This window comes from Pagrus major, chromosome 2 (genome assembly GCF_040436345.1).
Source record: "Pagrus major chromosome 2, Pma_NU_1.0".
Taxonomy (NCBI): Eukaryota; Metazoa; Chordata; class Actinopteri; order Spariformes; family Sparidae; genus Pagrus; species Pagrus major.
Genome location: NC_133216.1, coordinates 26,714,686 through 26,740,764, shown reverse-complemented (window position 1 = coordinate 26,740,764; position 26,079 = coordinate 26,714,686). Strand labels below are relative to the sequence as shown.

The 26,079-nt window shown below is 43.0% G+C and overlaps 1 protein-coding gene across 2 annotated transcripts in view; it reads left to right on the top strand.

The window, feature by feature from the left end:
- numbl (NUMB like endocytic adaptor protein) overlaps positions 1–26,079 on the top strand; it is a 63,891-nt gene that overhangs the window by 16,418 nt on the left and 21,394 nt on the right. Inside the window, exon 1 of one of the 2 annotated variants that reach the window (XM_073480566.1) lies at positions 15,992–16,042. The exons of the other annotated variant lie outside the window; for it this stretch is intronic. Coding sequence (XP_073336667.1) covers positions 16,002–16,042 — 41 coding nt within the window. The 5' untranslated portion in view covers positions 15,992–16,001. Of the gene's footprint in view, positions 1–15,991; positions 16,043–26,079 lie in introns of those variants that run through there. 2 annotated transcript variants of the gene reach the window in all.

Below are 26,079 nucleotides of genomic sequence, written 5' to 3'. Positions count from 1 at the left end.
TAGATGCCCTGTGAGGCAAGTGAGACAAAATAGAAAATGGGTTCAGTCTTCTGAAGCTGTTTCTAATAAAATTCTGTGAAGTGACAGTCCTGGATTTGTTTGGCACCACTTCTCCCCCGCTTGAGCCGGGACCTAATATGTTTTTGTTTTTTTCAGTTTCTCTTTCTTTAAAGCAATCAGTGTTCTGGCCTTGGTCTCCTCTCCTCCTCTTGTCTTTTTTCATGCTGTTCTCCTCCAACACAGCAGATTCACCCCGCCAGCAGCCACACATGATGGAGTGAAAAACAAGAACAGAGCTTGAATCAATTACTCCGTGGATGCACTTGATTTAGTGGCGCACTGAATAAGCACTTCTGAAGTGATGCTGGCTGCATCGGGCGAGGCAACTTTTTTTGTTGTTGTTTTGTATAAATCAGAGCTGATCGGCGCTGATCTGCTGTCAGCCTCGATGCAGATCGGAATAAGGGAGGCGGCAAACGGGGAGGTGGTGAGATCCGTGAGTCAGCCTCTCTCTCCCGAAAAGGCTTGATGTGTGAAATATGAGATCCACTGTTGGAATCACAAGATGCTTTTTAGACAATCATCTTGATGGATAATGATTCTTCCAGTGAATCATGGTAATTATGCCAAATAATTTGCCATAAATGGTTTATTTTTTCTTACAGGCATAATAAAAGGCATCAACTTCAGTCAGCTGAGGCATGACCTGTATTCAGTGCTTGTCATCATGCAACAACAATCAAGAAGTTGCATATTAACTATTAAAACCTTTGTGATGTGGCACTGCTATGAAAATATGAAAAACAGTCCGCTTTCGATCTTTTTCCAGTACTGCTGAAGATAATTTTGCTTCTCTGCATTGCCTCACAATCGTGTATGAGTCACAGGCTTTGAGCCGTAGTGATCTAACCAGGGAACCTGTCTCTGTGTTTGAAACGTCACAGGAGGCTTGTTGGAAGATGTCTGGTTAAGAATAGTTCCATGTCTCCAGGGCTTTTGTTTGGGGCGTGGTGCTGTGTTTTACCAAGAGTGTCTCAACACCGTTATGGAGCAATCAGAGAGGCAACTCTCCTCCTACTGACAGATGGTCGTGTGGTGTGTGTGTGTGTGTGTGTGTGTGTGTGTGTGTGTGTGTGTGTGTGTGTGTGTGTGTGTGTGTGTGTGTGTGTGTGTGTGTGTGTTTCTGCCTACATTTGGATGAGGATTCTAGTTTGTGGGGGGAAGGGTAGTGGAGTTTGGGGAGGAAGAGGAGGTGGAGAAGTGTGGGGAGAGGTCAGCGGAGGCACAGCTGGTGAGACCCCCACTCCAACCAGCTGCTGCCTCAAAAGAGCCCGTCAGCAGCCTGCCTGCCCGCCTGCCTGCCTGTACGTGCTGGCCCCTCTCCTTCTCTTTCTCATTCTGTCCTATCACCCCCTCCAGCTCTCCCTCTGTCCTGTCCCCCTGCAGACTCAGCCCAGCTGTTCCAAGCTTTCTACTCTCCACCCCTGCCACTATGCACCCTGACCCCCAGGAAAAACAGACCCCCATTCCCCCTGCATTTACAAACAAGTGTGCATGTTCCTGAGTGTGCACACGTACACATAAGCGCAGAGAGATTTAGCCCAGTGGAGTCAGTAATCCCATAAGTCATCAAAGGTGTCTCAGGAGTGCTGCTGTATCTGTAAGGCCTGTGTTGGACAGTGAGTAAACGCCTGAGGGTGGAGTAAATCTACCAGCTGGGTCTGAGCCCTTCAGTGTGGACTTCAGAGTTTCTGCTGAAGGCTTGGTCATGGGCATCAGTTACACTGTAGGGCAAAGTCCCTGCATCTTAAAGAGCCATGTGGATGTGTTGATTAACTACAAATTTTGATTACTTAACGTCACTGCTGACCAGTTTCAGTCAGTTTGAAACTCAACTTGCTGAGACTTGAAACAAGTTCTAGATGGGTAGTTTTTCACAGAAGTCGACTCATTAGCTACACATCATCATTGTGACTGGAAAAATTGGTGGTGCTGATGAGAAGTAGCAGTGAAGCACTGTAATGAATACTTTTATTGAAGTGTCATAAAGCAAAGAGGTGCCCAGGCATGTGGGCTTACAGCACAAGGCACTACTTCTATTGCATGCAGAGGCAAGAGAAAACAAACAGGAAAGCAAGCTTAAATATGGCACTATACCCATATGTGTCAAAAGACAGGATATCACACACAGTAACATGGCAAATTAAACATAAATTGCTTTGATATATTGATGGTTAGTCTTTAACAAAAACTGGATTCAAATGCTTTGTGTGTAAACATGCAACACATCCTCATACATTAACGACTGGATAAGTCAATGCCAGTTACCCCCAATGACAGTTGCAGCGTACCATGGACAGGCGCACCGGACCTTCACTGTACGCTTGCAGTTTGGTCAGGTTAGGCACCAAAACTACTTGGTTAGGCTTAGAAAACCATTGTGATTTGGCTTAAAATAACTACATTAGTAAGTCAGAATAACTCACAGTTGTCCTTTATTTTCACACAGGAACTCAAATGTGCATTCCTGGGTGAGAGTCCTGTGCTTGTTTGACCCGACCATCCATCCCTCCTATGCGGACTTACCCTTCTTTATACTACTTCACCTGACTTCCTCCTTTGCTGCCATAATCACTACGGCCACTAGAGGTTGGCACTTAGCAAGGAACGTGAACATAGCTCGTAGTAAGCTGCTTTCAGAGTCGACCTGTTTGGTGGTTGAACTAAATTATAATGAAATGTCATGTTATCAGAAAGTATAACCAAGAAAAATCAATGTCATAAAATGGATGGTTTCTTACATTAAAAAGATGTAGTGCAGCCATGATAGCTCTGTGAGGCTGCTCTTAGGCTCAGCTGTGCTCTCAGCTGAACAGCCATTAACCTATAAAGCTTAGACTAATTGGTATGACATTAGTTTTTGTTTTTTTCATCATACCATGCCCTAAATCTAATGGTAAAACATCCAAAAGTGGACGAGACATTTCACTAAAAACCACAAACATCAACTTCATGCTGGCAGTATAGGAAAACCCTGGATGACTACAACCAGTAGGATTCATTCTCTGGGGACCATGAATGCCTTTACAACATTTTATTATAATCCATCTGTTAGCTGATGAGATGTTTCAGTTTGGACCAGAGTTATGGATTGGACTGACTGACAAAAGTGTGCGGTCCCAAAACCTGATTCCTTGAATAGTTTTTAAGTGTTTCATCTGCAACGACACAAAAAAAACTCTGCTGGAATTAATTGTGATGGATTACTGATCTCATGCATGTTTTATGTCTCTGCAAGTTGATTATATATCATGCAGCTCTGAAATGAATGGACTCCAGTGACTCTTAAAATATATATAGTATGAGCTTTGAGAAAAAGCCAGCACTCATTTCACATATGCATAATTTGTTGGTAATGGGCTGAAGCATGCAGTATTATCTTTAAATCTAGAAACACAGCAAGTAATAATTTGGCGGATTAATAATAAATTATTAGCCTGAACAAATGCACACAGCTCAGAGGGAACACTGATGCTGACTCTGCCTTTGATGTGTTTCTTTTTTTAATCTTCATCCTCTGGCCTACATATTGATTTCTGACTATTTTGCTTGTTGTGTGCCCTCCATTAAAAGCACTAAACCCTACAAGTTCAAATCTGAACTCAGGCCACCCAGGCTGCACTTCACCATCCCCGGTTGCAGTGGGTGCTCGGTTGCCACACCCTCTCTCTCCCTCTCCCCCAGTGCTATTGTTCCCTCGATGACAAGGCCCACGTGCCCCCCTATTCAGCATCCTGGTGGGGGGTAGGCGGGCTCTTTGTCTGGCTGCCATTGTCCCAGACACACGCTCCCATTTGACGGACACACGTGCTGTCAAAAGAGAAAGGGAGCGGAGGAGGAGGAGGAGGGGCCACCGCTGGCCATTATTCTCGGCGGTGGTGGCGGTGAAAAGACGAGACGCGCTGGCCATCTGTGGTGCGTGTCTGTAATCTGTAGTGACTGGGGGTACTGCACACAGACACACACACACACACACACACAGACACACACTTCTCGGTTTCTAAAAGAATCCCTCTCTTTTGTCTCGCCACGCTTTTCTAAGGGCATGATGCCTATTGAGGTGGCTTCCCCTTTGCTTTTGATGGGGTTTTGTCTTGCTCTAAAGTGGGGTGTGGAGAGAGAAAGAGAGAGTGTGTGTGTCAAAGGGGCCGATATGGTTGAAGTGAAGCGGCTATCTAGGAGAGAGAGTGACTACAAGAATGTTGTGTGTCCTCTCCTCACTTCTGTATGTCAAAGTGACTATTGTTGAGTGCCTGTTTGCTAGCAACAGGCCTAAACACCAGTCCACTTGTCTTTCCTCTATCTCCGTCTCTTTTTCTCTCTCTGGCCTCGGACGACCCGGTCTCCCCGAGGGTCTTCACCTCGGCAGTGTTTACCCTACGTCTTCACAATCCCCCTCCACTTCCCTTTTCTGTGGAGGTTAACTGATGTTCTCTGAACTGGAGGCTTTAACATGGGCGAGTTTCTGGAAGTCACTGTGGGTGGGATGTTTGCACCGAGCTGACATCTGAGACGGCTGTCCCAACTTGTTGCCCAGTGAATGACTTGTTTCTTTCTTTCTTTCTTTCCTTCTTCCTTCCTCCTTAATTCCTGCATTCATTCACTTCCCAACTTTCCCATTGTGTGTTCCTTCCCTTCATTCTTATTTCTCCTTCCGTCCTTCTGTATTTAATCCCTTTCATTTTTCCATCCATCTTTCTAGTACTTTTTCATTGACTACTCCTTATTTGTTCCTATGATTGGCCGCTCTTCTTTTTCTTTCCTAATCCTCCCCGATTATCTCTTCTCTGCTTCTTCTTCTCGCTCCCAGTCCTTACATCAGTAAAAGAGATGTATTTGGGCAGGGCATGTCCTTTCATGAGGATGTGACTGCATTCTAAAAGCTGTGAATTAATAATTCTGAAACATTTTGCATGTGTTGTGTCAAGAGGCCATTAGAGGCCTATATTGTGATTTGTAATTATTGTAAATTTCTTAAAATATCAGATACTGTCCATCACCATATATTTTGTGCAAATACTGAAAATGAAAATCCATTATCATTGAATATTTACTCATGATATCAGCTATCAGACGTGTCGATCAGCTATCAGACGTGTCCTGCAGCGCCACCACATTGTGTGTCTGGCTGAATTTCTAAACCCATTTCCTCTGCCTGTGTTTCTGCGTGAGCAGCTAGAGCTTTTAGTGCCGGTCGATAAGACACGACCACCCTGTGAAGGTCGTTCAGTCTAGCCTCCCCACAACACCCCAAACTCCCAAACCACTGTAAAGCCAGCCACTGGCATTGTTTATCGCCACAATGATGATACAGTATGACTGTAATTTTCTTCTCTTGTCTCCGCGCTGCACTGTAAATGAAAATGTCTTCTTTTGTGTGTGTGTATCAAGTTTCCATGTCACCAGATGTTGCTATAAGGATGATTTTGTTTTATTTCGGGAGATATACATGTGGACCAGAAAATGCTGGAAGACACGCAAATTTGAGGGCAGGCGGACAGATGGTCAGTGTCACGCAGGCAGATAGGTAGATTGACAGACAGATGGATCAACAGACAGATGGGTAATATATACATTTATGCAGAGCAACCTTTTGACCAGCTGCAATGTGTAAGAGGCAACCAAGTTCAAAAGTATTATAATAGAATATTTTGAAAAATGATATGAAACATCTTTAAATTGATTTGAACAGATATCTAAAATAAACAGTTATACATTTAGGAGCAATATATTTAATTTGAACCAGACCTATACTTTAAATACAGACCATCATGTCATCATATAATCTTCAAATGCTTCCTGTTTAGGAATATACAGACTAAAGACAGACAGGAGCTTGTCAGACGGGCAGTCAGACAGAGAGTGATGGGGCTGATGTTGAAAGCTTTAAAAGCCTTATTGATTTTAGACTTCTGGCTTGAATCTAGTTGCTTTACATACATAAACATGTATTATTCATGAATGCTTTGTATTAACAGTCAACAGTAGAAACCTGAAGAAAGGTGGTTTTACATGATGTTCACAAGAACACAGCATGCGTTGTGCGTTCAACGAACACAGAAATGAATGTGTCAGCAAAAAAATGAAAAAAAGAACTTTTTCTGTCAGGACAGATCTGACAGGAGGTCAGAGGTGAGAGGTCACAGAGAGTGACCTGGATAATGACACACACACAAATACACAACATGAACACATGCAGCTGGCCTGCTGCCATGACAGTGTGTTACTACTACAATCCAGCAGGGGCGCTGTTACACAGGCATCCAAGCTCTCCTCTCCTCTCCTCTCCTCTCCTCTCCTCTCCTCTCCTCTCCTCTCCTCTCCTCTCCTCATCTCCTCTCCTCTCCTCATCTTCATTAATAGTACACATTAATGGCACTGCAGACAATATTCTGTCAGCACCATCCATCCATGTGTGTACTTTGTACTTGAAAACTAGATTACAGCTTGCAAATTACAGTGTAATTGTTGTGTACATGCAAGGTTTCAGTAAAACAATTACTGGGTACCAATTAGGTTAGAGAATAAGGGAGTGACGACTTTATCTCAATATGTATTTTAATTGAATATATCCTTACAAAAAATAACAAGTAAATGACATTGTAAAAACTTTGAAGATATGAATTATTGACAGTATACAGGATTATTGTTAATGTGGATCAAAGCAATGGGCCAAATCAGGAGTGTGTTGAGCGACAGCCATAAAATAGTTGTGTACGCTTTAAAATGCAGAGGGACTGTGATGTAGACTGGGGCTCAGCCGCTCAGACAAAAACTTTATTGAAATGTCATTATTGACTTTCAGTTCTCAGGGAGAAATATACTCAGCCACATTCTGTTTCTATGAAGACTCTGCATCTACAGACCTGTACTGCACTGGTTTGTTGCTGTTTTGCACATCTGAGCTGTTGCACTATTTACTACTACTACTTACTTTATTGGTATTTAACATATGTATTGTTCTATTTGTACCTATTTATTTCCTTTTTATCTCCTCCCCCTTACACAAAAACTAAAACTACTGAATGGATTTCCACTGAAACTTGGATGGAGGATGGGTCTCGGCCCCAGAATAGACCCCATTAACTTTTAGTGCGGATCCAGATAAAGGGACGGATACAGGATTTTTTTCTGACTTTTTTTTACAATGCAACATTTTTGTTAATTTTACAGGGAATAGTGCATGGATCTAGATGAAAAAAGCCATGAGTCATGTTTAGGTGGCTGGTATCTATAGTACTAAAGCGGACTCTTGGGCCTTGGCGGAGGTTTGCAGGTTTAAAACATCATACAGAAGCTCCATACTCAATTTTGTACTCGTACAAGGAAAGTAAAGGTTTTTTATTCTATTCTATTTATTGGACACTATACAGCTTAAAAACTACTGTATTCTTTACTCAAAAAATCTGAGTTTTTATCAGTTTCTTTTTAAAAGCAAGCATTAGAAAAAATACGAGTGGAGCTAAGGGCTGTTGTCTTTTTGTGACAGTACTATCGGAGCAAAGAACTAAAAATGTCTTATTTCTGTAAAAGGACAGGATATGTGGACTGTACAAAAACAGTCCCTTGTTTACCACTTTTTCATTGTATTTACAAAGTTCTAGGTCCCTTTTAAATTCTTAAAGTACCATGTACTCCCTGTGCTTTTTTCTCAAACAGCCGATAGATACCCAGCCAGTATTTTATACATACCCTGCATGTGTTTGCGTACACTGTCATTAACGGGCTGTGATGTGTTAATGTAAAATGATTGAGAGGATGACTTTTTTTCCTCTCCATCTTACTCTGTCCCTCCCCTCTTGTTGTGATCAGCGCAGAGGGAGGTCTTCTTTCACCCACAATGTTGTCACTGTCTGTCTCTCTCTCCTCATGCTCATCTGATCTCAGCACACTGAAAGAAATGTGTGTGTGTGTGTGTTTACGTATTCATGCTGCTCCGCTACTTCCTCTGCCTTCTTCTCTTCGTCTATTTTCGTTCTTTTCCAGAGTTGCGGTTTTTCTCCCAAATATCTGTCACCCCATCCACCCCTCCTTCCTCTTTCCCCTTCACTCTCCTCTCTCTCCCTCTTTCTCCAAGCCCACAAAAAAAAACCCCATACCATTGGTTGCCATGGGATCCGGTTGCCATGCAGCAGCGAGGTTTTCACATGGTCCTCGCGTGTGTGTGTGTGTCTACTGTAGTGTGACGGAGTCTGGATGTCATGTTGATGGGGTAAAGGGGGAGAGGTGTGGAGTTAGGATGTGAGGTTTGAAAACTGGCCGCTGCCATCTAGTTGGGCCCATATACCAACACACACACACACACACACACACACACACACACACACACACACACACACACACACACACACACACACACACACACACACACACACACACACACACACCCTAGAGGACGGAAAGCTATCGATCATGTAATGTAGTACCAAGCTTGATCAGTTGACATACACCCAGCCTATGTGTCAAAGCCACTTGAAGACACACTCACACACTCCTCCATCATCTCATGTTTGGTCAATAAAGCTTTGTCTGTAACTACAGGCTTTGCGTTGGTTGTGTAGAGAAAGATAAGTCGGGTATAATGGAGACATAGGTTGATGGAGAGTCATTGAGGAGAGGAGAGACGGACGAGGGTAGAGAGAGAAAGAAGAAAAAGAAAGAGTGGTATTGACCAGAGGCAGAAATCGATAAGCAGCCTGTCAGGATAAGGCAGTGAATTTGGCTGTCACGACTCCCTATTGGACAGCCCGTCCACCCGAGTGCAGTTTTTACAGTGTGACTGGATGAAAAAGAGAGCTTTGGTGGATTCTTTGGCAGAGCTGATTGGCTAATCAAAATGTATCAGGCGGCCCTATCAGCAGATGTTTGGATAGCTTGTGTTTGGTTTAGCGGAAGTCACAGCGGCGCTGATATAACATGATGACGAGCTGCAGTGAATGAAACCTCCACACGAAGCATGAAGCGTAAACCCACTCTAAGATTATCCAACTGTTTCTTCGCAGAACAGAGTCAACGTTTGACGATGACATAACTCCTCACAGAGTACATCTGAGTACATCACTATTTACTAATATGTTACATAAAAGCTGCACTCATCAATATTTTAATTTTACATGAATTTATTGTTAAAAGTGGCACCACCACTGTTCCAAGCCTTACGAAGTTGGGGTTTGTTTTAGAGTCTTTCAGCTAAATGTTTTGATTTAAAGGCCTGCAACTTTAGCTGTTTTCAAGAAAAGAGCTCCAATAAACCAATCTACCTGTCCAGCACCAAATGGCAGACAAGCAACATTAGTGGCTAGTTAGTGAACATAGTGGAGCGTTTGGCAACAAAAGCCAGATATTTACCCTGAAGAGTCAGAGACCAAAAAAAGAGCTAAAAGGAGAGTGAATACTGGACTTACATTCATCCTTTAACTGTATAAAAGCCATAATAATGGAAGTGCCTTAAACCTGCATACTTTTTAATGGCCAGCAGGGGGTAACTCCACTGGTTTCAGAAGAAAATAGGTACATTTGTATGTAAGCTTATGAGAAAATGACCCTACTTCTCACTTGATTTATTACCTCAGTCTTCTTCAATACAACGTGATGTTAATTTTATGAATTATGGTCCCATTTAGAGTAAAATAGATGACAAAGCAGGGTGATTGACACGTCGCTACCACGGCGTATCCTCAGTCAGATCAATCAGGATATCCTCCCGAGCTTCACCCTCTCGTCCAAGTATGGTCACTTGTATGACTCCAGAAAACAAAGATGGCGACGGCCATAGTGCCAATCTCAAGTAGTCCACAAACCAGTGGATGATGTCATGGTGATTTACACTTGCATTCACACTGCAGATGAGTGCTGATGTTGCTCAGTATCCGCTGGATGTGTGTCCAAAAAAAAAGGAAAAAAAGAGAACAAGTAATGCACGTTTAAGAAATGTTTGTCCTCCTCTGAAAGTACAGTATCAAGTTTTTTGTTAAAAATGTGGGTTTCACATCAGGTCAATCTCTAAACATGCTCTCCATTCTGAACTGTTTGATACTGCTAAATTACAGAGCAGTCATTCCATGTGTTGTGGACACACACAAACATGCACACAGACTTATTGAGGCTTGGGTACATGCCTAAAGCATGTGGTATGTTAAAGGAAATGATGTCATAAGAAGTGGTTGGTTTGTAATTTCCTCCGCTTGGCTTAGTCACAGTAAAGGAAAACAAGAAAACAAAACTTTATTTATTGGTCGTGTGTCGTTTTACATATTACTATTAAGGAAAACATTACCTACAATATATCATTTGGGAAAAATGAAAAATGGACTTGAATGTTTTGAAAATGTAAATGTTGAAAGTATTTGTTCTTCCAGTATCGTCTTTGTTTGGCCGATGAGAACACACTTATTTCTGAAGTGAATTTAACAAAGCGGTTCTTTCAGCGTTTAATGCAGCTGTCTTGCATGCAGGGTTTGAACCTTCATGAGACAAAGAGCCAAAGAATAAAGTAACACTCAAACCTTTATAGCCTGATCCGTCTCATTCTCCTCCCAGCAGTGACAAAAATAAATGAAAGCTGTTATAACAGTGATCCTTCCTTCTGCTTAAACAATACAAGCTCTCATAAGATAAGTACACCTGGCTTCTCCGGTCTTTTCTCCTTCCTCCAAAAACAAGGTTTGCTAAATTATGTGTTTTAGCGTTAAAAAAAACCAGGAACTCTCAACCCAGTCTCTAGAATAAATATTGGTGACGTATGTTTCTACAAACCAAGGATGCGTTGAAACTTGATGACTCTGTGATTCTGGAGAAAGATAGTTGATTGTTGAGTCTCATTCCCAGCTCGGCGTCGGACCCGAGCCATTAACCCAAAGCGTTGGTATATGACAACCTGGAAATGAGACCCTGTGATGAACTGTTGTACCCTACCATTTGCCCAGCCCCCCACAATCCTACATAGGATAAGATGGATGGATGGAGGGATGGATGGATGGATGGAGGGATGGATGGGTGGATGGATGGATGGAATGAGACTCCACAATCTACAAATCTTTCTCAGGAAAGTTGCATTGTGTTGCTTTAAATGCCATCATTTTATTCTGGCAACTGGGCTGGAACTCTCACAGGATGGAGAAAAGGATGCTTGATTTAAGTGGCACAGTTAATATATAAAATAAGAGAGGTAAACATAACATGAGCATATAAGCAGTAAAGAGAATGTCCATGTGTTTGTCGTCAATGTGAGCCTATACTTTATTTTAAAAGCAGCAACATGACTGGTGGAGTATCGAGGAGAAAACAAATACAGTGCTATGTAATTAACTCTTTTGTCTTTGAGTTTGTTCACCTTTCTCTACTTGACTTTACTGGGTCAGATTGTTTTCGATTTTGTCCCGATGTTGTAGGGTAAAATGGACCTAATTACCTGAGTATAGTATTGAAATAAGAAAAACAGTGAGGGAAATCACCTCTAATTAACATCCTCAAAATGAATGACTTGCATAGTTATCACACATCATTTACTGTGGTGTTATTACGGTTTCCAGTCAGGGTGAAGTAAGTAGGTTATTGTTTGTTACTGTAAGCATGTGTGTGCTGGAGGCCCTGCAGGCCACTGGCACATTGGAAGATTGCTTATTTGCACACACAGTTAGATTATTGAGTATTTGTAACCCTGCTGATAATTAATTGTGGTTGTGTGTGTGTGTGTGTGTGTGTGTGTGTGTGTATCAGAAGGAGCCTAATTTACATTCAGACAGCGTTGGTTAAAATAACAGGCTGTTACGGAGTCACTGAGGCATGGTGGTTGTAAAACCACAGAGTCTCAGATTTAACATGTTTACACACACACACACACACACACACACACACATGGCACAGGCAGCGTAATGAAGTTTCTCTGTTTCGGCACTAAAAGGTGGAATGGCTCACTTGAACCATGTGCCAGAGGGCTTATTTATTGTGAGCAGGAAGTGTGTCTGCTACCACCTGGTTGGTGAGCTCATCATGTTTCATAAGTACACAGCAGCTTTAATAGGCTTAGGTTAGTGTCTGCCCGGTAGACAGATTCACACACTCAGACAGATGAATATGCGTGGCCGAGCAGATGCCTGCACACACACAGACACACGCATGCACGATACAGCACTGTAGAGATAATATCTACAGAACCTGCCTCTGATTAGCTAAAAATTCTGGCCCTTTTGTCTTCCTCTGTGGATTTGTCTTCCCCTTTCTTCACCTATTTTTAGATTCCTTTCTTTCTCACCCTCCTCGTCTTTCTGTGTGTGCACCTCGCTCCTGTAGCAATGCAAAGGAAAAGAGAAGGAGGACAAGTTAATAATGATGAAGATTAAAGGTCGATAGAATAAAGAACAGAAAATGAGGTGTTCTTACCTTTGCTACTAATGCTAATAAGCCCACTTTATATTGTCTTTAACTTGAGACGTCAGAGAGTGTCTCATAGACTAACACAGATGTTGTCTAAAGGGATGTTTTTGTTGTCAAATAATTGCCAAAGCAGAAAATTAGTTTTATTTTAGATAAAGAAAATGATGAAATCACATCGTGAGTCGTGACATGAGATGTAATAAATAGACTGGCAACATTAATACCACAGTGACATTTGTGTGGGGTTTCATCTGATTTTGTAAATGTCACAGTTGCTGTTGCTATGCACCATTAAACAATAGAAAATCACCCAACTGTCCAGAAATAATGATATGATGTCATGATAGAAAGTCATGTTTTTGAGTCTCCTCATAGTCTCTTCTGCTCAACTTTTCTTTCTTGCTTCCCAAAGTTTCCCATCTGTCCTTAAGGTTTTCATTAAACCTAAACTACACAGTGTTGCTTTTGTTGTTTGTGACTGTACATGTGTTGAGGGCTTAGATCAGAGTGTTCAAATCTTTGTATTAGCTGCATAATGTCGTAAATATTTGTTTGTGGTGCATGTGTACTCATTTACTGACAGGTTTCCCCATGGGGCCATTTAAGTACATCAGATCACAATCAGAATAATTAGGCCTGTGAACCTAATCATAAAATGGAAACAGCTGACAATAAGCATAAAGAGACAGAGAGAGATGTTCTTAGCTCCAAATGCTCCAAATGAGTGCTGTGTCTGTGACAGACACGTGAACAAAGCGAGCGCACAACAAGGACGTTTTGATCCCTCTCAGTCTCATCTATTGTTGATCTCTGGCCCTGGGTGTTGCAGGGGTAAACAGCTTAGGGGATGAACAGGCATCATGGAAGGCGAGGAATGTGTGAGAAGAGAGCGATAGCATTAACACACAACACTGCATTAAGTTACAATATCTCCAGGCTCAGTTCTAGCTACCTATTCACTCGCCTGAACCACACACAGGCTCTAATGTCTGGATCCAGTTGCAGCTGCACGTGGGCTGACAATCAAAAGTTGTCTCGAATCCATCCTGAGTGACCTTTTGTGAGCAGATTCCCACGACATTAAAGAGGCATGTACACTTCTAATTAGTTGTGTGCTCATGTGGGCTGTGGTGCAGGATGTGTACGTCTGTTCCTAAACCCCTGTACTGACAGGCCTTTTAACCTTCCTCACCAACCATCTCTTCAAGTTCAGGGATGTAATTTTCTGAGAGCTCCATGCAAAACCCTCGTAAAAGTCTCAAGGTCAGTTTCTCCTTCATGTCTACACCTATGTTAGTCCTTAATCCCCAGACCTGTCGTCTCTAGAGACAGCGCTCCATCACTCTTGCTCGCTTGACTTCTAAATGTCCTCCTCGTTCCTCTCGTACCTCAGCTCCTGCACTGCTCTGCACCACTTTCCCAAAGTCCTAATCATCAGTTCTCTCTCCAAACCATACCAACAGTTTCAATTCCAACTTTACATCCAGCCCTTGTTCCTATTTATACTCAGTATTGATGGGTATCCAGACAAAATGAAGACCTGTGTGGTGGACATGTTGCTTTGGGTACCGGTGAGATGATGAAATACGATCCTCAAAGTCCAGTCTGAGTTATAGACCCATGAAAGTGAAAGCGAATGTACTCCATCGAATTACGTTTGAATCCTACTGATTTATATGGTGAGGAAACGGGTTTTTTCTCAAAACTAAAACATTTTGAGTGAGGGAATTGCTACAAATTGCACAAGGAGGTGGTCAGGGTCGATACACAGGAGTTTGACACCAGAGACTGAGATCTGCGTATTGAATCCTGAATTACGAAAAAAACCCCACTTTGGTTAAAGTCAAGGACAGATCACGGTTTCAGTTGATTGCAAATAATGTTAACACCTCTTGTCTTGCACTTTGAATCACTGTTGACACGAATCACCACAATCTTTCATTAACCTCAACCAAATGTTGTGAGGCTCTATAGATAGCCATCTTGCTGGATGATGTCACTTTGTGTTGTGGTGAGAAATGTGATTTCTCCGGACGACCTTTGTTGTGAGAATGCAGTTGTTCTGTAAAAATGAATGAGATGGCTGTGTTTTTCATCCAGTAGTGTTGTCTCCCAGGACTTGGCTTTAGTCTTTATTCTAGTCCCAGCTTTATATCTATCTTTATCCCTGAAGGTCTATCCCCTCAGTAACCCTCGACCTCCAACCCCTGCCCTTCCGCAAGGCAAAGCACCTGATTGTGCTTTGACCTGACTTTTAACACGAGTACAGGATTGAACAAACATCTGTTGGGGACGTACATTTCATCATATATATTCATGATTTAATACGTTAAGGCCTTTTCTCAAGCATTACCTACTCTGTCACTGTCGCTACACTATGAAAAAAGCAGACAGTATATATTCTTTTACCTGTGGTGCAGTTTCCTTTGCATTATATTTAAGTGGCGATGCGATGCATTTGCCCTTCATTTGATATACAGTCAAGAGTTGACCTAAACAGTATGTTTAAGGCTTTGCAACATAAACCACAAACCTCTTGACACTCCCAGCCCTTGCGAACAAACTGTAACACTAGATTTAATGTGACTGTTGATATAAAATGAGTCACAGGTCAGTTCTCACCACAAAACTGCACCTCAGATAAAACAGATAACTGAAATGTTCAGATGACGTAGGTTTCCAGCTGTTTTCCAGCTTGAAATCAGGAACAGAAACCAAAACATGGCAGGTTCCTACATCCAGGTGCTCATTTGGGTGTGGACTGAGGGGTTTCACTAGTTTGAAAAGCAAGTACTTAATCATCTGTTGGGAACTGTGCCTGCTGTACTTCTATGGCCTGCCCTTCAGCATCCAGTACTGGGAAGCAGCACTCTCCCTCATGTCCAGTAACGCCCCTGTGGAAACATACTACCAGGCTGAGTTCCAGTCCTCACGTTAAACACATCCTCCAGCTCCAGTGCCTGTTCCCCAGGCTCCAGCCCCACTTCTTGGCCTCTCCCCCAGTGCACTCTTGACCAGTGCGCCCATAGCAGATGGAGAGCAAAGAAAACTGTGTCACCACCAGCCATGACTGGCTTAATCACCCCTCCCCTTTTCTCTTTCTCTCTGCAACTCTCTCTCTTTCTATCCACCCACTCCCTTCTTCCCTCACTCCCAGGATTTGGAGCATCAAACATTGATTTGGCTTTATTTTTAGAGCAGCTGTGAGCGTACATGCGTGCGTGTACAGTGTGTATCTGCACACCAGACGCTCATCCATGCTGGGTCGTGGGCAGTTTGATTGTGTTTGGGTGCATCACTGTGTGTGTATCTGCGAGTGTGTCAGGGCTCCTTTTTCCAAGTTAATCCCTTAAGAAGAGGTGTGGTTCTGTTTCTCGCTCTGCGCTCCCTCTCCTCTCTGTCCCTCTCTGTGAGCGCAATATCATCACACGCTCTCTCGCTCCTCTCCTCCTCTCATCTTTTTCCTGTGCTGTTGTTATTGCTGTGGCCGCTAGTGTGAGGGACTTCTCTCTGTCTCAGCCTGTCATCTCTGCATCTCCTCACATCTGCTGTTGTTCCTGTGTGAGATGAGTTCTTGTGGCGAGATGGGGGAGGCCATCGAACTCAGGTGAGTCAAACACAGAGGAAGGGGTGTGAAAAGTGTGTTTGTGTGGGTGTTTGATTGTTAGGCAGCTGGCAGGTGACATCCAAACATCCACTTTATGTGTATCTATGCATACATTTACAAGTTTTCTGTGTGAGATTGAGCACCTGGGTGTATTTTGCTTTGAAACTGGGTCGACTGTTACCGTAGCAATCAGTACCTTGGGCTGTTTTTCTCAGCCTCACCTCTTTTTCTGTCCATCAAGTTGACCCTGTTTCAAAAAGGCAGACATCTGCAGGCTCTATAGAGGTCAACAGGAGATCTGGGGTTTTCATGATAGCTGCGGTTTGTTGTTGTTGTTGTTGTTGTTGTTGCTGTTGTTGTCGGGTTATTGGCTACGGGGGAATTCTCAGTCACTGCCAAACTGATAATAGGTCTAGTCCAGCCTGTATCCACAGGGCTCATAGCGGCTAATAGCCTTAGCAGATGCATTAGCCCCCATGCCCATATGGAAGAGATTAAACCTGCTAAATTGATACAAACGCCCAACATTTTTCTTTCTTGCATAGCGTCAGTGCCTACACATGTTTGTGTGTGCACGTATATATGGGTTCATATGTGCGTACACCTGCCACAAACCATTTTTACTTAAGATTTGTGTTCCCAAGCCTCGTCAGGCTGACGGAAGGGACAGGTTTGCTTAAATCCTCTCCCGAATTGAACACTTCCTCTCTTTTTCTTCCTCCCTCTGCCCTCATGATTATATAATTGAGAAGGACAGCTCTCGCGTGTGTTGCAAAAAAAAAAAAAAAAAAAGGACGAAGCAAAGAGTGAGAATAATGTGGATGACAGAGACCCGCGAGTGAAACGAGGACAACTGAAGAACAGCAAGACGGAGACTCAACAGGAGGGAGATGATGAGAGGAGGGGTGTGAAAGTAGGAGTTTGAAAAGGGAAGAGTGAAAAATGGGCGGAGGGAAGAGAGGAAACTGTCAAGGAAATGTGGATTTATTATGGACAAAATATGAATTTCCTCCCATTTCAGCAGAGGAATCAGAAGATTAAAAATAGACAGACAATCATGATACTTGGTTGATATCATTACCTGAACTTGTAGCATAGTATATTATATGAAGTACTGGGGCTTACATCAGAGAGAATTACTTCAGTGCTTTCAAAATGAGTTTGAAAGAGGTTTGACTCGAGGAAATGGACATTAAGGGGCCGGAAAGAAGATGAAAAGATATGAGGAAAGAGTAGAGAAATATAATATACACACTGAACTTGCTGAAAACTACGAAAACCAAGCTTAAACTCTGCTTCGTTTGACTGTGAGAGTTCAGTGGTGTATGCGTCACTTGGCATTCTTCTCTGACCCAAGAGTCTGACGTAGAATCTGCACAATTCAGGCTCAAGGGTGGGGTTGACAAGACATTGAGAAATGACTGCAACAACAATGGGTTCTTCAGCCTGGGAACATTTGAGTGAGGTCACATTGTGTTTTAAATCATTTGTGGCGTTTTTGAGATCACCAAAGTGAACTTGGCAGCTTCAGAGTCTTAAATGTTCCATACTCTTGTGGCCCATATTGTTTCATGTGTGTTTTGATGATGTTTTGAAGCAGTGTCTGTAAAGAAGTGACAGTTTTGGAGCACTGGTCTGAATAAGCTCGGGTTATTCTGTAAAGTCTCTGGTTTGGGAGCCTCGTCTCCCACCCTGGAGATGAAATTGTGCTGCGCGCTTCTCTATCATATCAGAAACGTGGTACATATGATAAGCTGGCCTGTGCCTCTGGTCTAGACTGATAGGAGAGAATACAAAGTGGGAACACAGCACGACAATATGATACTGCAGCATATCGACTAGACTGCTCCACTTCATGCCTCGCTGCACTGCGTTTAGATTAGCTTCCGCATACAGACATACTGTTTTAGTCACAGTTGCAGACACGCGCATGCACGCATTAATGGACATGCTTTGACATGGATGTAGGCACATGTCATACACATATGAATGGCATATACAGGCACACACACACAGACACATAAAAGCTAGCGTGGTCTGTGCCCTCTTTGCCTGCTGTTCCAAGGGCAGAGGGGGATTTGGATATTGTTATGTTAATCTGCCTCTCTTTTGTGTCTTGGAACCCATTCAGACACACACAAACACACATACACTAACACACACACACACACACACACACACACACACACACACACACACGCACAGGTATGTGCACATTCATGGACAGACTTTTGGGAACAAATGCAATGTCTGCAATGATGTATAGACTGAAGGACAAGAATACTTGTTGCAACAAACAAAGAGACAGGAAGCGAGTTGCCCTGCAGAAACACAAGCTACACACACACACATGCACACACACACACATGCACACACAGACAATCTTCCCCTGGCTTAACTTGGGTGGGTGGGAATTGAAACAGTGGCAGGAGGGGCAGTGACACAGCACCGTGATAAGCCTGGAGGAAGAGGATAATAGGTGTAGGAGCTGTGTGTGCTTCCCGGTGTTCATGCGACAGTGCGTGTGAATGTGTGTGAGCGCAGCAGCACACAAGCGTCTCCTAGGCTTCGCACACTCTCTCTCTCTGCAAAGCTAACATAATATCAGTTGAAGTTTCCCAGCTAAATCCTATTTGCAGAGAGGACGGGGAAGCAGATAATTTTAATTGCAGGATGTTTTCCCAGACTCCCGGCTTCAGCACACGGCCCCTCTCGGTCCCATCACTTGATTTGTGGCCTGAACAAGTGAGGACGGAAGAGCGGGGAACATGATGTATGCACTTGAATTGTATGTATGTGTGGAAAATTATGAGAGTGTGCTCATGTGTGCTATAGTGTCTTGGAGCATTATCTATAGTCCATGACTAGAGTCGTCTTTGGACGCCTGTGCGGCTTCCTGGACCTATCCATCTTCATAGTGCTGACATCTCATTTCATTACAAGAACTTCTCTTAGTAAACCCATCTTGTCTAACGGTTGACACAGTTATCCTATTGCTTTTATAGTAAGGCAAGTGACTCTGTTGTGTCAAGATTAATGTTGCTGTCTCTCTCTCTCTGTTTGCTCTACATTTTAATTTAAAGTGATGCAGAATGAACTTAAAGGATCATTTCTTTTGGAGCAAGTCCCTTGGTGCAGCTGAGGTGCAGACGCAGCAAAAAGTGCAGGATTGTCTGAAAAAAAAAAGTCTAACTTGCTGCAATGCAATGTCGAAATGCTGCAGTGACCAATCAAATACATGCAAGTGTTCGTATTTATACCCTATGTCTGCTGGTATTTATACAAAGAAACATAAAATAATATCTGCTGGGATAACTTTGTGCAGCTGCACAGTGTTTTGGTACTTATTGCCGCGATTCCAGTGAACTTTTTTTATCTGAGGGAACGGTTCCCTCAATCCATTATTAGAGATTGAGACACTACAGCTGGTAACGAATTAATTCAAAACATTGTAAACAGGCCTTCATGTTTATTTTTGGTTTGTTTGAGTCACTAATAAGTTTCCTCCAGGTTCTTAGTGTTATATCGAGTCTGCAGCCTTCTTGCTGAGTCAAATGAACCGAGAAATGACTTTGCGGTGCTATTTCCTCCCATAAAAATCTAAATATATTAAGTTTCTTAGTGCTGGTGTGATCCTGGATATTCAATTATTTGATGACTATAAAAATAGACAGTGAGTGTATCTCTTCTTGTAAGGGGACATTACCAAAAAAAAGTCCGACTTGACAAGAAACAGTAGTAATATCAGCCTAGCCAAACTTATCTTCCATCATTTACAATTTCATCAACCTCCTGGTTCAACTTTGAACTTTGACCTTTCAGGTGCCTCACGTTAGAGTGGTTTAGACAGTGTGGCTAAACTGTTAACTGTGGCTGATGATCTGGCTGCTCATGTTTTTTGCCCAGATATGATGTTGCTGTATTCCCAGATAACAACATTATCATATTTGTTTCCGAAAATAAGACACAACCTGGATGATTTAGCTGTGAATAGTGATTGTCAGGAAAAAGAAGTGTTTAAGGGTTAAACACATCCAGGATGAGGTTTTCTGAAGATTTCTGAAGGCTCTTGATCAGACATATCATTCATAACACAGAAAATGTACAATATTGATTTCCAGTATCTATCTTTCCCAGCTGGCTACTAACAAACAGGAGCTGCATTATTCCTGCCAAGAGCTCATATTCTGCTCTCACACAGTGCACATGCAGCGTAAACTTCTCCCTCTTCCACCTGTGACCATGAGTCACTTGTCGCAGACAAGTTTTGATTTCAGGACAAAGTGGCAGTGAGGGAACTGATCCTGGATCAGCAGGCTGAGTCACCTCTTCATCCAGTCATGTGATCACATCATGATGACACCATCTCTCTCAGGCTCCATTCACCTGTTGCTGTCATAATACACTAAATTCCCACGCTGCAGCCTGAGTCACAGACGGCCATTCACTCTCATTATGCAAGATGACCACCAGCCTGCACACTCAAACACACACACACACACACACACACACACACACACACACACACACACACACGGCCTATAATTATATCAGCTTTCTGTAATGCTTCACCCTGACCAGAAGCCCCCCTGAACGATCACATTACATTAGAGGATCAGAGGAAGGACAGGACATGCTTGTGTGTGTGTCTGCCAGTCAATGTCAATCAAATTGACATCTGTACATAACCCTGTTGTCATTGTTACTCCACACACACACACACACACACACACACACACACACACACACATACACACACCCTTGTCTTACTTTTAATTCATTTAGCGCTATAGCTCACAGAGCTCAGTGACAAATGCACAACAGTCATTCCTGGTGTGCTTCTGGATGTTCAATTTTTTTACTCAGTTAGACTTCTTTTCTAGTCCTCCTCTCTTTTCCCTCTTCAAATTCAGAAAATATTAACCCTTCACACGATGCAGGAAACACACTAGGAAATTTAATTCCACACAGACAGAACTGACTTGCATTTTAATAATGCATTTTACAGTCTGGAAATCATTCAAGGACATACCTCTGTTTTATGTCATATGCTGTTATGAACAGTATTGACCAGTTCTACAGTATGAGCACATAAAAAATACAGTGCTATGGATTGTAGATCGGCCCTGAATTCCAATGAGAGACAGATATACGAACCCACCGACCTCTTTTATAGAGAGGACGTAGTTTATGGAGCAAGCTGAGGTGTGTGTGTGTGTGTGTGTGTGTGTCTAGGAGAAAGACAGAGACAATAGTCACAGTGGGTGCCAGGCTGATGGTCAAACACATGGCTCTGCTTCAGCTGTCACTGTACATCAGTGTGTACCGGCTCACGCACACTCCTAATCTCGACAGAAAGGACCATCGCCGGTGTATTATGGCTGTTTGCCTCCTCTCTTGTAGAAAAGTATGTTTCATAAAGCCTCCTACACACTGTACCATAAACAGCTCTCCACTGATCTGTATGTGCTGTTGCTAGAGAGGCTTCACATTTGCTCCCTGTAGCTGCTGCACGATGACAGACTGTACATTACTGTTTTATTTCTGCTGCAGTGGTTCCCCTTGTTTATGTGGAAATTACTTATTGATGTCGTGATGGTGAATAATTTCTGGGATTGCGTTGTTTTCCCAGCCGTGATATTGACGTGGAAAATTAAGCTCACCGCTCGTCTGTTCTGTAATATTTTGCTTCTGTCTGTCTGATGATCTGCAGCAGGAGTTACAGACCATATTTTATTGAGTTGTGTTTTGATGTTATTTTTTTTGTTGCTGATCCTAGGATTTGAATACATTTTGAATTTGAATACATTTCAGGAAGTTTAATCTAGAGATTATGCTTATATGCTGTCTTACTAAAAATCAGATAAAAACATTTATATCAGTTTCCTCTTTGTGTGTTTAGTAGAGAGATTAGAGGACGGTTTTAGCCAAGCACAGGAAACAGCTTACAAGAGAAAAATCGTTTGACAGAACAAGGCTTTTCTTTTTTACAGGACCAAATCAAGTCCAAAGTCATTTTTGGCAAATTTGCAAGTCAAGATGCCAGTTTTTCTGGAGTCAAAAGTGTTTTTACGTTGCTAAACAATTATTTAGCTAATAATTTTGTCTAATGTTCAGCGCTACGAGGCCTATTCAACGCTGTCTTGTCGAGGCTATTTTCTTAATGTTCTGGGACTTTAATGAGTAAAAACACAAGACTTATGAGACGGTTTGGCTTTCAAATCAAGTCTTTAGCGAGTCTGAAGTCTCAAGTATAATCAAGTCTAAGTCAAGTTGCAGGTTCTTATTTTTCTACTTAAGTAGAGTCTACTCTAATGATCACTAATTAAATTGATATCAATTTTCTCTACTAACTGCTGGTAAGAAAACAAGGACATTCATTCCACACTAGATCGTGCATGTGTGTAATATGTCTGTCTGTTGAATACAAAGCTGACCAACAGTTTTCCTCCAGGAAGGAACACTGACCTCACAGGAGCTCACATCTTGCTCTTCGCCTGTCACTCTCTGAGCTACACACACATTCATACACGCTCCTACACAGCCTCATCAACCTCTGCAATAAATAAGGCCATCCTGTCCTGGGTCAGCCTTCAGTCTAAACACAAGTGCCCTGGTTTATCTCTGCTACGTCAGACTCCTTTATTTTTTAATCACACACGCACAAACACAGACCACCTGCCACTTGCCTTGTGTGTGTGAGAGAAAGGGGAAGAGAGAGACAATTTTGGATGATAGTAAGAGTTAGTGTCCCTATCCGGGTCATCCAGTGACAGTTGAAGTCTGCAGGGCCCAGAAACTAGGTCAGTTTTCTGCGTGTGTGTGTGTTTGTGTCAGTTAATGTGCCTTTGTCTAATGTGTTTTTGATTTTATTCAATTAACTAGATAACGGTTTGTTGTCTGACATTAGCCCAGAGATGAGTCACCATTGAAGTGACATTTAAAGCCGTTGTTAAATGAATGGGGGAGAACACTTGTTTGTGTGCGTGTTTAATTGAGTGGACATGCTTGAGTTGTTTTGTCTGTAACGAGACTAAAAGCGATAGCGTACGTAAGAGAATCAATCACAAAGCTGATGAAGGTAACAATGTTCAATGAAAGCTTTGATTAAAAAAAATACAGTGAACGTCACAGTCGGTAATTCTGGAAATCTACAAAAATCGTCAACAAAGCCTGAACATGGAAGACCCTCTTAAGCTTAGTTTATGCTACTGCGTCAAGTCGACGTGACGCCGTCGTTGAGCATTCGAAGTTCTGCGTCGAGGGACCGCGTTGCTCTGCAATTCACCGCCATGCTGCCAGGGGGGTGTGGCTGTGTGGTTTCATGGGTTATAGCCGAATCCTTGCTTTTTCTTCCGGTCACAGTAAACAACAGTAAACAATGGCGACCGAGGTGGAGCAGCTGTATTTGGAGTTGGAGCTCATCAATATTGAAGAGCAAATGCTTATATTGCAAATGTTGAAGCGCAGGCCACAGGCGACAGAGAAGACGTTTGCGGAGGTGGTCTGTACGACCACTAAACCGGTCGAGGCTGGGAACGGGTGAATTTACAACCGGTCCACAAGAACTTTAAAAATGGCGGTGTAGGAAGAAAGACCGGAAAAAGCAACTGCCGGAAATTACGTTCTGAGCGGACCAATCACAGCGCTTGCGGTCCGCGTCAGCGCGACGTGTAGTTAGGATTTTTTGGAGGTGTACGTCAGGCTATGGCGTAGGGGCCTGACGCAGAACCATAAATTAAGCTTTAGGTGCTTCAGCACAGCACACATGGCCAACAAGGGATGATCCCACTGGTTTCAAAAAGAAGTCTGACTGTATGTAAGCCTATGAGAAAATGACCCTATTTTTCGCTTTATTTATTACCACAATAATCAGTTTCCCAATGAGTTTATGGTCTCTAGTCACTAGTTTCAAGTCTTCTTTCAAAACAGCATTGACAAGTTGCTACCACAGTGTGTCCTCGAGTTCTCAGTCAGTAGTCCAATGAGGATAGAGACGTAGCAGTGCGTATCCTCCCCATCTACACCTTCTCGTCTCCAAAAAACCAAGACGGTGACGGCCGTAATGCCAAACTCGAGGCTTCACAACAGGCTGTGTTGAGACATCTAACTAAATGGTCGTACATGTTCAGACTTTTTGTTTGTGACACTGATGGGACGTACTAAAGCAAAAAAAACCGCTCCTGCAAGAAAGAAGAACTTCGATCATTGTGTGAATAAAGTCGGCATCACAAAGTCAGTTTCATGTCCACAAATATAGTGACGTGTCAGCAGTGAGAGTTACCAAGATGGAAACAATAACAAATGTTGAAGAGTGTCAGTGTCTGGAACAAAAACTCTAAAATAATTCACAGGGTTTACTGCTAAATGTGTTTCTGCTTGTCAGATGGTTGTGTAAAAATGGTTTAAATAAACAGAACCACAGAGCATATGGCTCGTGTACATGTATCCTGAGACACTTTGTACTGTGTGTAGCTGTAGTAATGCTGACCTCTGATGTTTTTTCTTCCACTATGACTTTTAATTTACTCTGAGTCACGCTTGATGCTTTGGCAAAACACACCAGCTTTTGAGCTGCACAGCCAATAAGTCAGCGCTTGAATTCGACTGAACAGAGAGAAGGAAACAGAGCGAGGCACATCGTGTCCATGTAAAGTGGTCAGCTCACTGATGACTAAGCCAAGACAATCCCCTGCTGCCACACACACACACACACACACACACACACACACACACACACACACACACACACACACACACACACACACACACACACACAACACACACACTTGAACACTTGCTCCACCTCTCGCTGTCCCCTCCTCGTCTCCCCGGAGCTTCACGGACACATGGCTTACCGTAATGCAAGGTGGCAATGAGTCACTGTGTGTGTTTGTGTTACGTGTGTTGTGTTAAGTGTGTGTGTGTGTGTGTGCGGCGACATCACCCCTCCTCCTCCTCCTTCTCCATCTCCCTCCTTGTAAGAGGTGTGTTTCTGGTTGAGAAGAAGTGTTAGGGAGGACTGTGTCCTGTTTTGCCAAAATCTCTGAGCCGCCGCTGAACACAGAACATCTGGAACAGGGAGGAGCGCTGTGTGTACGTGAGTGTGTGTGAAAGAGAGCGAGAGTGCCAAAGATATCAATCAGACTCACATCTGGCAAGCACGAAACACAGCTGGACACACATGAGTTCATGCAGTCTTAACATCGATTATGTGGAGGGAACGGAGAGGTGACACACGTACGAATGCAGAATGACATCAATATTAACTTTGTGACGCCTTAAATACAAGCTAATAAGCTGATACTGCTCAGATTCAAAAAGGCACACACGCCAGCATCGTTAATGACAATTGTTCCAACATACTAACAATTAAAATACCAACTTAACAAGCTGGAGCAAAAACATTTTCCCCCACATTTTATTGGTCTGTATGCGTAGGCGAACTCTTCTCGCTAAATTCATCCCTGTGAAACCCATTTCCTCACTTTCACATCGCCAGAGCTGCAGACATTTAGCTTCAGGCCCATATTTTGTATCCATCAGTGCATCTTTCACACACGAACAGAGCAAAGAAGAGATCAGAGTTATAAACACCAGTGAGGAAGAAGAATAGGGAGGAACCGGGGTAGAGCGCCGATGAAGGGAGGTCAGCTTGGGTGAACAAACTTGAAAGTCTACGACATAACATCATTTGATTGTAAGTCGTCCCTCCTGCCATCCCCGCTGCAACAATACATTCCAGATGGCTGCTAGCTCAAACACTGGATGGGGAACAACTATGTGTTTTTTGGCAGCGGGCCTCTTGTTTGTGTAGTCTACACTGAAGTGCTGAAGAGTTTTGCGTGGGTTTATGACGAGAGTGGGACTTCATCTGTGCCATTGATTTATAGATTTATTTTGATGTTTTCCATCCTCGCCTGCCTAACTGCCTGCCAGCCCACCCCCTCTGTCTGTCTCCTGTCTTTTCTGCCTCGTGCAGATGGTTCTTGTTGTGCGGGGTGAGGTCACAGCTATGTAAGGCCTTTACATGTTGC